General features: G+C 37.2%; 1 protein-coding gene across 15 annotated transcripts in view; it reads left to right on the forward strand.

The window, feature by feature from the left end:
• Positions 1 to 13,308, forward strand: part of KDM6A (lysine demethylase 6A) — a 151,203-nt gene that overhangs the window by 68,611 nt on the left and 69,284 nt on the right. For all 15 annotated transcript variants that reach the window (XM_014876744.2, XM_088160407.1, XM_088160410.1 and 12 more), the window contains exons 5-6: positions 4,204 to 4,262; positions 12,305 to 12,425. In XM_014876744.2, coding sequence (XP_014732230.1) covers positions 4,204 to 4,262; positions 12,305 to 12,425 — 180 coding nt within the window. The remainder of the gene's footprint in view (positions 1 to 4,203; positions 4,263 to 12,304; positions 12,426 to 13,308) is intronic.

Genomic DNA, 13,308 nt, shown 5'->3' on the forward strand with positions numbered 1-13,308 from the left:
CTTGCCTGGGAAACTGATCCAGTTAAAAAATTCTTTTTTTTTTTAATCCTAGATACTAATAATTCAGATCACTCCTGGCATCCAGTTGGCTGTAGTGCTCTAAAAATCATTGTGTCAGCACAAGTGAGAGAGGCAGTGCTAGGGAATGTTTATGAATCAGCTGTGCTGGGAACTATGGCAAAAACTGTTCCTTTTCATTTTTAATTGCAAGGACCTGGCTGGATGCTGCTTTGAGACTGCTTTGAGTTTTTAATGTCTTTTTCTGCTTTCTGACTCTCTAGATGTGCCCATTGAACAGATTTTGATTTGCAAGCATGACTTGTAAATTAATTCCTGTGTTTATAAAACACGAATTTGGGGTCTGTAACAGGGTCTAACTATGCAGATAAACGTGTTAATGGTGAAAAACATCTGGACCCAGATGTGGCAGCCACACATTGGTGGAGCAAGTCTAAAATGACTGTGATCTCAGTGTGGGGGTGGCCACTTGTTGGCCAGGACAGGTGCATTTTTGTGCCCCTGTATTTGTACATAAGTGTCACTGGTAGGCTGGGCTGATATATTTCTGTGAGACCTGCTGGCTGCAGCTTTGAAAGGTGGAGAAAAAGGCTTTATATGGACTTGGCCTGAAATGCCTCAAGAACAGAGCACATGGAACGCTGGGGATGTGTTTCCATCTTCTGCTTCAGAGAGCCTATAAAGCAGTTATTTGAGTTTCGATAGAAGGCTTGAGATGGGTGGAGTCTTTCTCACTGGTGAATTTTTTTCCCTTGATCACTTAAAACAAACAAGACCAAAAAGTCTTCAACGTGTTTATTCATACCAGATACATCAAAAAATGCATACAAATACATTTTTGCCTTCTGAGTTACCTGTTGACCAAATGTGTATAACACACTCTTTTAGAAAATAAAATTGAAATGTTGCTCAGCATTAAATAGTGCATGTAAGTAGCAGAATGCACAGTATCAACTTGACAATTTCCTTAAATTACATAAGCGTGGAAAATGAAAAGAGGTATTTGAGCCATCTAGTGGTTGGTATGAAACATTTTAACATTTTTTCATAGAAAATGTAAATTATGTCAGCTTGGAAATAGCATTTCTGATTTATCTGTGTTTTGTAGCATGGCTGTAGAATGAAAAAAACCCAAGCATTCAACTTCAGATTTAAGGTACAGTCTGTTTGGGTTTGTATCTTTTTTTCACTCAAGATTCTAGTGAAAAGAGATATCTGATAACATAGAAATTGAATTAGAAGTAAGTAGCCAAAGAAAGCATTTTGCTGGCATGAGATTTTCATAAATTTTGAGAGTTGTTAGAAAGTTCAAAGAAAGGACTGTAATAAGATAATTTTGTTTTCTGCTTCTCACTGAAAAATGTTTGGAGAGAAAAAGAGGCCTTCAATTCCACCTCAACAGCTATTTATAGCAGGGACTAAATTACAGGAATAATCTTCAGTGCAACACAGGGAATCATATTCTTTGGGAGAAACTTGTCAAAACTGTTAGAGGAAATTGGAAACCGATTTCTTAAGATGGAGTGTGTTCCTGGTGAACAAGATCTTAGGATTTTAGAAAGGACATTTTGTAGATGAAGATTTGGGTAATGATCCCGCTTGGTCCTGATCTGCATTGAGCTGTGGTGGCATTTCATATTGGCTGTTGCCAGTAGGAACTTGACTGCATGTTGAATTGATGGTATTCTGCAAAAGTAATGAACTTTAAGTGTATCTCACCTTGAATTCTTTGTGGGAAAGTACAGCCATACACTGGGACACTGTGATGTCTTCCAACCCTTGTGAGTCCTGTCCGTGTTCAAATGCAGTTTAAATGATATTTTTTAATCTTAGCTTATTAGATATTAATATTATCCACTAACAGTTGATACACGATGATACATATGGTTAGGACTGTAATATTTCAGAACAGATAAATTCATGATCCATACAGACATTACAGAATTTTCACCTTTACATTTGAAGTGAAATATTACAGGTACAAATATTAAATCTTGCCCTGTTTTTTATTGAGAAGAGAGCAGCAGCTTAAGATATTTTTAAGGTCAGTCTCAAAAGACTTAAGGCCAGAGGAGAATGAGAGAAAAGTTGGAAAACCAGGCATAGAAAAAGGACAGAACAGTGATGGTTTATTTGTAGTGCTATGAGGACCATCTGATAGCTTTATGTGGACTTGATACATAACTTACATTTTGGCAAATCGCTTGCATTTTGGTTTTGTTGTGCCTTGAAATTTGGTTGTTGTTAACCCTTAGCATCAGAATATCAGGGAGATTTTTCTGAGTCTAACTTTATTGGACTGTGAATTCTAATAGGTTTCATAAGAGGAAGCCAAATTCTTTGTGAATTGAAGAGTTTTAGTTGTCTGGCACATTTTTGTTTGAATTTTGCAGTGTGGTGATGAAGGATTTTTGTGATCACTGTTGTTCTCAATCTGTACAATGATCTAATCTTTACTGGGATTTGAAATACCAGAGGGGACACTGGACAGTCCTCTGTCTGAAAATGAGCTGGCTGGAGGTTTGTGAAGAATCCTGGCAGGCTGTATTTTGTAGGCTTCCATGTTGCACACATGAAAATCTATTTTACTTCTTCATTTAAAATGACTTCTCAGTCAGGGCGTTCCATGTGCTCAGCTTTTGAGCCTGACTTCTTGATTTTCTTGTTGCCAGAGCACACTTAGAATGTGTGAAAAACACGGAATATAGAATTGCAGGTCATTTATCTTCGTGATGTCCGTGGTGTGCTTTTGTTCAATTAAACAGGAATGTGGGTTTACAGTAGAATTAAAGTGTCCCCTTCTATTGTTTATGAACTTCCCTGTCCAGTCCTCTGTTGAGATCTTCCAATGCTCTGATTGCTGTAGTGTCTGGTCATACCACAGCATTTTCCTGGAAGCTGTCCATTGCTGAAGCTGTGATCCAGCTGCATTCAGGAAAGGATCTTTGACATTTCCCCTGGTTTTAATTTGCATTTAGAAGATGCAAATGAGGAATAATGAAATTGTCATACTGGGTACTGTTTCTGATGAATGCTGCACTTTGAATTGTCTTCTGGTTACCAGTTAATTTGTAGGAAAAACTTGATTATAAGTTTCATATTTAGATTTGGTTTAAGTCATAATTAGTATTCCTTTTGTGGAACTCCTTAGAAATTTGACTTTTTAAAGAACTGCATGCAAGTGGCAGAGACATTATCTTGAAGTGCAGTCTTTGACAATTGAAATTCCAGCTCTTGTCCACGTGTCAGAGATTTGGGATGCATACCTGGTCTCTCTGAATCAGAATTATATGTGAGAAAAGCCTAAAAATGTGTCTTTGACAGCATGTACAATGTCTCCTATAAATAATGGAATTGTTCTGCTCAATAAAAAATGTGCTTTGGCATAACTTTGCAGAAGAAAAAAACAATTAGTTTATTTTTCCTAATTTAGGAATTATGTAATAATTATTTGTGGAACTGAATACTTAAACATTCATTAAATATTGTTATTAATTTCACCTTAGAAGTAAGTCATAGTTTATATGAAAAGAAAATGGAGGGGAAATGGATTTCCAGAAGGGGAATGTTTTTTGTTGGTTTGGTTTGGTTTTTGCCTTTTGCAAATAGGGGAACAGGAAATAGAAATTGGATTAATGATGAAGAAATCTGATTGTCATAGGTTTGAAGTTGATGGTCTGTATTTTTTGGTATTCAGAAAAGTGAAATCTCCTTAAGCATATTTTCAGATTTCTTTAATTAGTGTTCTACATTAGACACTGAAATTAGAGCATGTAGCTTTGTTTTCTTTTATGTGAGTATAAATTATTGTGACTATGAAATGGTGCTTGGTCATAAACTATTTTTTTTTTCATTATATTAAATTGCCAGAGATTTCCACTCCATCATTTCTTTCCCTGCTGTTGTACAAGTAGAACAGAGCACATCTGTTTCTCTGACATAAAAGTACTTGAATATTGTGGTTACTCTTCTGCCAAAATAGCTCCTTTTTTGTGACCGTGGAGAACCACTGCTTTTTTTTTTTTAGTGTCTGCCTATCTTTTTGTTGTTTCTTTTTGGCTCTTCCTGTTCAAGGCGAATTTTAAATATGTTTGTCTTATAATGGAAATAGAATATCAAAGGATGGATAAAATATTGGAAACTCGCTCTTATCTGGGTTTTAAACATTGTTTCTTTCCTTTACAGAATGCTGCCTTTTTATATGGCCTTGGTTTGGTCTACTTCCATTACAATGCCTTTCAATGGTAAGTTGCAGTAAGCTGACAATATTGTGTGGTGTCCCATCAGTGTGTGATTGTTTCACCTTCAGTTTGGTGTAAGTGTAAAATAGTTTAATTTTGATTTTATTACAGATAAAATTATGTTTGCAGGTGTTACTGTCCTGAGTCAGTATCTTACTGTAACATGCTTGGGGCAGCCACAACAGTTCCATGAAAAGGAAAGCACATCAGGAGGAGAATTTGCACTCGCTGTAACACAGTTCAGCAGTGGGGATGGAGCAGAATGACTCGACAGGCTTTTGGGAATTGTTGTTACTGATAATCTGTGGCCTGGCTTTGTTGGAAAGCCTGTTATAAAAAACCTTCTTGGAAGAGAGGTGGTAAATGGGGCTTGTTTTCAGTTTGCTTGGTAGGCAGAAATTTCGACAGAGCTGCATTAGGTGAGAAGAAATAGGCTCAGATGGAGTCAGTGTTTCAATCTGCTATAAAAACTCGGGGTTAAAAGAATTGTCATTTCTGTCAGGGCTTTTGTTGGGGGAGGGGGGAGGGTTGGGATTCAGCTGGGGTTTTGGTTTAACTTCATCAGTGATGAGAGTGGTGAATGGAATGGACTCTGTCACGGGTTCTGTTGAAAGGTCCTCAGACTTCTATTGGTGTTTAATCCTGTGGAGATAAGAGTTAATTCATAGGAAAAAAGTCAGAAAGGTGCAGTGTTTAGGTCAGTGCTTTTTTACACTCAGTATGGAGACTGTTAGTACAGTAAGTGTGACTTCACTACATGATGGATTTACTGGAAGTTCCATTGTGTTACTAAGCTGAGCCTGATTGCAGTTATGGATGCAGTGAGTGGCCACCAACTGATGGCTGGGAACAATGAAGGAGGATTTCTCCCCCCCACCTCTCCTTAAATTGTTTCTATGTATCTCTAAGGCAAAAGATTTATGCTTTCCTCAGGATAGTGTACATAAGCTTTTATTATTCAAATTAAAATAAGTTGGTTAAATCGTGAGCTCAAAACATGGGTGATTTTATCTTGCAGCTCATGCTTTTCTTTATTGATAGTGGTGAAATGAATGCCATTCATTTGTTGTATTGTACAGGGCATGCAATTCTGCTGCATTCTAATTAACAAGAGAAAAATACAAAAGTTTTCAGAAAGCCTGAGAATCTACTGTTTTAAGATTGTGATGAGACTTCTTTGAATTTTACCGAGTCTCAGAACATTCTAGTTGTTCCACAGTCTTGTCTTCATCATTTAGCATTCAGAAGTATTTTGTGCACCATGTCTTACAAGCTGTATCTCGTTACAGTTTGCCCTGTGAAAATGGTAGATAAACTGTAAGATAAATAAGACAAAGCAGTTAGATTTAGAGTAATTAATTTTTTGAAAAGCCACCTGTTCAACATAGACTTTTGCCATCAGCGGATCATGCTATTTAGTATTTATAAATTAGAGCTTTGAATTAATTTAGGTTTTTCTTCACTTCTTGACAGCACGAGTGTAAGCTGATGTCCTAACTTAAAGAATTGCACATAGAGTTTATATTAAGGTTGAGTATAATAATAGTATTTTCCATTTCATTTATACAACAAAGTTAATGTGCAGTGTGGTGCTAAGGACTTTGTGTATCATTAAAATATTGGGTAGAATTTTTAAAGGAAGAAACTGCAATGTAGGTAAAATCTTATACTTCTGTGCAGTTCTGATTTTTAATCCCTCTGAGTGCCTTTCTTCCCCTTTCTCTGTGATTTCTTAAGGACGAGGGCAGAGGAATATGGGGTTGTTGGTGTTCAGGTGTGACAAAATCACAGTAGGCTTGCAGATGATAGCAAGTCATTTACAATAGGTGTTCTTCTTTGAAGACCTTAATCCTCCACAGAACTCTCACAGATTGCCAGGAGAGTCCTCTTTCAGAGTGAAATGCTAATCTGTCTTCCTGCTGCATTTATTCCATCTGTTTATGCTCATAGAGGACATGGATCTCGATATTTCTAGCAGGCAGAGGAAGACTGTTCAAGTATTCAAGACTGTTTAAGGTGGTTTATTTATTCTGATTCATCCATGAACTGTTTTTTTTTAACACCACTGCTTCAGATATTCATAGATTTTAACAAGAGGGAAGTACATAGTCCTCCTAAAAGGAAGGGGTGAGAAATACTTGAGGTTTTTTCATGTCTCATATAAACAGAGATAATAAAAAAAGCAAGTGGGAATAGGATCAGCTTTATATTTTATATTATTTTAAAATATATTTTATATTATTTTTAAAGTTTTCCAGCTTTCATAAAAGGATGTGTTGGATTGGCTCCAAGACTCATAATGCAGTTCACTGTAATTCAATATTGTACATATTTTTATATACTAGAGCAGCATTGCAGCATTATCTTAAGTACAAATCTTAGCTGTTACATCATTTTATGTTGGTGATTTTGTTTAACTGTTCATGTAATAATTAGAAGTCTTCCACGTATATATGAATGTTGCAATAGTGTGATCAGACCAATCCTATTCCCTAAGGTATTATCTCCATAAATTGAATTAACTACAGTTTTAAGGATGTGAAATTTTGAGACTCCCTTCTTTTACATAATTTATCATCAAGCAGTAAGTGATTGGTTCATTTTACTGTTGTTTCCCTGTTTCTCAGTTAGAGTAGAAATGAGTAGAATTGTAGATTCTACATTCAGTAGAATGAGATATTCACATAACTTCAATTATTTAATAATCTCCATAGTTGTCTTTTAGATTGAACATTATCAAAGAACTTCAACAGTTAGTCCAAGGCTACCTTTCGTTTCTGTGAAATGCCTGCACCCAGGTGTAGTGGCTTGGCTACCAAATGTTTTTCTCCAGTGAGGATTCTGAGCCTGACTGGTTTATCATCTGCTGATTCCACTGACTTCCATCAAGATGAAAAGATAGAGCCCAGGCTCTGACATTGTGTCCTGAAATTGCATTTCACACCCAGTGTTCTAACTGTGGTGCTCCAAGGGCAGCCTCAGTGTTTTCAGTGACCTTGCAAATTGCTGGACAATGTCTGTGAGAAAGGCTCCGGATTCCTCAGAAACCCTGACAGGAGACTGACATCAGTCACCCTTAGGGCCCCATTTGGGCTCTTTGCCCTGAGGCTCCTCAGTTTAGGGATTCCTTTCCACGTGTAGAAACTGAATGTTATGGATAACTCAGTCCTTCAGCACTGATCCTGAAAAAAGCCAGTTTTTCCATGATGATGCAGACCCTTTTTCTCACCTCCTTCATGACTAAAGACTGCTGTGGAAAACCAGTCATTACTGAGTAGAACTCTCTGACCCCTCTACTCCCTGATCTTTCCCAAAGCAGAAACACTGTCATCATCTGTTCAATATCTAGATATAAAGATACCTAAAACCACAATCTCTGCTTCTGACTGGGTTCCTCCACACAGAAGGTCAAGGATGTAATGGGGTGTGTAGGAATACACACTGCCAAGTGGAGACGTCTAAGAATTTACACACACTGTCTGTTGATACTGCTTTCTCAAATATTTCTCTGATTTCAGGTGGCCGGGTCAAATACATATGTATTTTTGAGGTGTATAAAATGGGATTGCACATGTAGAGTACACATGCTCATAGTAACAGTAACCAGTAATAAAGTGGACAGTTAACTTTCTTTTTGCTGTCTTACCTTGCTGTGATTTCATAGCAAACTACTCTTGGATTGATGAGAACTCTGCTAATGCTATGAAAAAAACCTACTCCCAACTGCTGTTCTAGAGAAATGTTTAAAGACTTTGCTGCTCAAAGCTGTTGCAGTCCTCTGGACAGAAGAGTTGTAGCTAAAGATTGTAAAAGTGTTTTATAAACTGCAGTGTCCTGACTACTGCTATGTATGTACATTTTTTTAATGTTCAAACTATGATTGAGTTTCAGATAGAAATTTGTCTAGATAGCCTCACATCACTTTCATTAGTGAGGCTGTGAAATGATATGAGGCTTAGAATAGGTGGTCAGAAAATTGAAGGAGGGTAAGAATGAAAAAAAGAAAGTTTTCACTAACTGCACCAAGTGACATTAGAATAATGTTAGATTCTTTTATTTTGTACACTCACTCTGATTTTCATGGGTTTTGTTTGAAATGTACAAAAGTGATAACTTCTGAATAGTTAAATTGATGTTCTTTTTTTATATTCTTTTGCCTAGTACAAAGCTGATTTTATTCACAGTCTATTCAAGCAAAACCATCTAATAAAAGTCTTATGAGAGTACACTAAATGTTTAATATAATCATCTATTAATTATTATTCACCTGGTTTCTTCACTTTGATAATGGTAGGCATTGTTGCATAGATTAGTGGGTGGGACAATAGCTGCAGTATTGATTCTGGCAGTCTTGATTTGGAGATGTCATTTATATTTTTCCTGAATTGCTATAGCAGTACTGTGTAAGATGAAAGTCCAGAGTTGCTTTTCGTTCTCTGTAGTGTCTGTTTTCCAGTATTACTTTCCCATTTTGTTAAGTGTTAGAATGGCCTTTCCTGCCTGTTAAGAGAAATTACCTCATTCTTGGAGAAAATCCTTATTTAATTTCAATAAATTCTAATAGACTCACCCAGCATTGTGTCTCACCAAGCAGGTGTCAGTATCATCAGAGAACAAAAGGAAAGTTTTTTTCTTGCTGAATTCAGATGACTGTAATTTATTTCTGCAGTTTGAGAGCTCCTGGCCTTTCATTTCATATTTTTTCCTTTGGACTGGTGTGTGTTTAGTCTGCTGAAGGAGTGAGATGAGAAATTCTGTCTGTGCATGAAGGGCAGTTCATTAGTGGAGGGGACTCCCAACAGACTTGAGGAAGGCTCTGAGCCATCACCCCTGAAGGAAGCTGTTGGGTCACATCTGTCCTTCTGGTTTTGGTCAAACCATACAAGAGCTTTGAAGGAAAACATCTGGATAACTTGGATGCCTTAGATCCTCCACATCATTCTGGGTGTAGGCTTGGACAGAGAACAGAAATGGGATTAGAGATGTTTGAGAGTAAACAAAGATCTGTACAAGGATCAAGTGACTCCTGCTGTGTCTGGAAGGCCCAACTCTGGAATGGGGGGCAGTGCTGCTGCAGATGTTCTCCTGTTTGATAGAAGGGAATGAGTCTGGAGCTCTGGGCATGGCAATGGAAATCAGGCAGAGGTTTTTGCTGTAGTCCATGTTCTTGACATGTCCTGTAATTGTGAGCACGTTGCTATTTTGTTTAAATGCTTCCTGGAGGCAAAATTGCATCAATATTAATTCAGCTGTGATGTAAAATTGCTTGTCTGTCTGTAAGAGTTAATAAGTTAATGTCTTTTCAGAGCTTGAGTATTTTATTCTATAAAAATTCTACTGAGAATTTAAATGAGGTTGTAGTTAGTGAATTAGGCATGAGTACCTACCACTGGTAAAAAACGTTGAAAATGCTGTTTCACATCACTTCATTGGGGAAATTCTGATGATACCCCTTTTCACAGCAGTGGAAGTAGTTTATATTTTTTATTATTCGTTCTTGTCATCCTGGAAAAACTACAAATTGTAAAACCAATATGGAATTGACACTAGATTTAAGTAGAAGGTAAAAGTACAATTTTTAGTTAGTTTAGACTGGGCTGAGATAAACCTTACTCAAAGCTTGGAGGGGCTCTCTGTGACCAGTAGTTTCTGAGCTAAATGTGACACAGTCTTTCACATTGTCTACTAATGATAATTTATGGACTTTTAAAGTCCTCTGAAAGACTGGAGTAGGCAACATTCTTGGATTTTTTGAATGAAGGACAGTATACATTCAAACTAAACTTGAAAACTGTCCTGGAAAGTTTGTTATTATACTTGTAGCTTTGTTTACTCCATTGCTCAACAGTAGCAATGATTAATATTTCCTGTTCAGTAAGTAAGAGACTACAGAAATATTTTTGTTGTGCTCAGATTCTCTTAAACTTTTTTAGAAATACACTTTTTGATGATCTTTTCAATGGGGACATGATACAGGGGAAATACGGAAATACTATTTTCTGACCAAGCAAGGATGGCTAAGTGAGGAACCTGAAGTTTTCAGAGTGTTAGTGTGGTCACACTGTGTGATGTGCTATAAAACTGCTATGTCTTCATTCTTGATTTTTGTCTTCTCTTTGACTGGAATCATAGACAGTGGTTTTCTTCTTTTTTGGGCCTTAGGGTATTGTCTTTGAACAACATACAGTTAATGGATTTTCAATACCAGTGGCTAACATACCTAGTGCCCATATTAGAGTTAAAACAAGAAATGCAGATACACAATAATAGAATCTATCTTCTGGTATAGCAAAAGCCTAACTTAAAATACATGCTGCTATTCAGCCGAGTCTTTGGCCTTTCAATTTGATCACTGTTTTTGCAGATGATGAAGATGAGCACACTGTTATGAGACAAGGATCTTTGTTTGTTATGAATTCAGTGTAGATATGAGGCGTGTGATTCACCACCACCACAGGATTTCAGGGAAATTTAGATGAGATGTGAGAGAGCTTAGCTCTGGTGCAGGTTTGTCCCTTCAGCGCTTCACTTGCTCGTTTCCTGTGTGCTGGCAGAAAAGTAGGGTACTGAGCAAGGAGAGCCTTCCTGAAGGATTGTAATAGAGGAAGCTTCAGTTCCACAATAAAAATTTAATACTTTTTAAATCCTATCTGCTCCTAAGTTCTATTTAAAGAAGTCAGATAATGCTTTAGGTACATACAGTTGCATTGTCTAGAGGAAGTTCTGAGCCTTTGGTTTGCTTTGCCATTGATGAGAAAAAGCCTGTAAGAATTTTAGAGTGGAAGTGTTTTTGCTGAAGGATTCAAAAATGATAATTTATGTGTGTTGTGAGTAAAAAAGTCTGTGAAAAATATTTGTTGAATTTTGCATTGCATCTGGTAACCAGCCTTTTGTCCTTATGAATAATACTGCACTTCAAGAGTAGGAATTAAATCAATGTGCCTAAGAGAGTGATTTTAAGCACTGTAGTTTAATCCCTGTCCCATGTCCCTGTGCTGCTCCACAGCAGGTCCAGTTCTCTGCATAGACTGCCCTGTCACCTGCTCACTTGGCATTGACCTGTGGGGGATTTCCTGGGACAGCAGACAGGATTATGTTCTCTGGCCTGGGGGCTCACATCTACCCTCAGTGGGGCTAGTTCTCATTTCTCTTGTTGCGTGGCCAGTGGTGTATGGGAAGGGATTTTGTTTCAACCTGTCATTGGATTTCAGGCAACAATGAGACTTAGCTTCTTTCTTAATTCCTCTGTGGCTTTAATTCTGTTATCTTTTAGTTGCATTTCAGCTGTCCTAGTTTTTTTTCAGTGGCCTGAGAGGCAAAACAGTCCTGTTTAGAGTCACTTTATTTCTGCTCCAAGATGGAGTTGTTAGATGGCATTTCTGTTTTATCTGGTACTGTGCCATCATGAACAGGGACAAGTGAGAGAGGATTTGAAGGTAAGGAAATAGAATCAGAGCCATCTCCACATATCATGGGAACATGAAGGAAAGTTACTGTGTGAGGAGCTGGCAGGTTTTTATATCTGCATTTGGAAGTAATGGAGCAACTGGTATTATTTTGAGTCCTTGCACTGGTGCTAGGAAAGGGAGGAGAAAGTGGAAAAAGGAGCAGGTAGGTGCAGTGGGAGGAGATGTGTGTGATCTGTCCAAGGCCACCTGTTCTGCTGCTGTTTGGGGGTCTGCACTGCGGGAATCAAAAGCAACCTGGCTGTTGTAAGTGAACTTGCACTAATTTTGTAACTAATTTGTGAGTCATCCTCTCTGAAATATCAGATATGTTAGTGTATTTCATGCAGCAAATCAGTTTCTCTAAATTAATAGAAAAGATTAGACTTTCAAATGCACGAGGATATCTGGAGTTCAGAATTACTCAATCCTTGAATTATCAAAAGCCATGTACCAAAAACGTTACACGTGAACCATTATTTTGATATGTTCTTCTGTAACAATACTTCCTGAACCACTTTGTTGGCCATATAAAAAACACTGATTATACAGTAATACTTCAGTAAAAAATAATTTTTTTAATCTGTGTTTTTCTTTCAGGGCAATTAAAGCATTTCAGGAGGCGCTTTATGTTGATCCCAGCTTTTGTCGAGCCAAGGAAATTCATTTGCGACTTGGGCTTATGTTCAAAGTGAACACAGACTATGAGTCCAGTTTAAAGGTAGGTTTAAGTCATTTCAAATTGAATTAACATTTCTTACAAGTCATGTGTTGCATCTTAACAAGGAATGCATAAGCACAGAACAGTCACAGACCACCTGGTATAGAAATTGAAGTGCTTTAATGTGGAGTGTCTTAGTCTAAACAGAAGGATAGGTTTGAGGTGTGTGAGATGCTACACTCCAGATGAAAAATTTGGTGTAGGACTCTTGTTAAAATAGTGAACCTTGAGGGAGACTGAGGTTGTACAGAAAGCTAAGGGGAAAAACAAAGCAGCTTGGACTATTTGATTTTTTAATTTTTATATTTGGTTTTTTCCCCCCTAGCTTCCCTGTTGTAAACTGGAAGTTCTTGAAATTAGTAAACTAGAAAGTTTTGATGCAAAATGATATCTTTTTTAATATAATTGTTACTTTTCCAACAGTTAATTAATTCTTTCATTTCTTGGCTTGAGAGTCAGCTTCTAAGACAACAGTTTCTGGCTAATCAATTGGGAATGGTTTATGGTACCACAGCACTTTGTTTCTTCTGTACCTCTTCAAATTCCTTACTATTGACATTCTTTTCTGGCCACTGATTGTAATCTGTCATTTAATCTCCCTCTGTGCAGCACATTTGCCCATGTTTTTCCTCTTTCCATTTTCTACTTTACCCACATGTCCTTTCCTTCCTGGCCTCTAAATTTAGCTGTTACATGTCTTGGAAAAAGGAAGTGTTCTTTTAAGGGAGTTGCATGTGGTGGGAAATACACCTGCAGGGCTGAGAATTTTGTAATTAAATGTAATTTATAAATGCATTTCTACATGTTAATCTTTCCTAAAAATTACTGAAAACAGTAAGTGTTTTGTTTTCAAGAATCTTACAGCTTCCTTTTCTTGGCAGAT

This window comes from Sturnus vulgaris, chromosome 2 (genome assembly GCF_052056855.1).
Source record: "Sturnus vulgaris isolate bStuVul1 chromosome 2, bStuVul1.hap1, whole genome shotgun sequence".
Lineage (NCBI taxonomy): Eukaryota > Metazoa > Chordata > Aves > Passeriformes > Sturnidae > Sturnus > Sturnus vulgaris.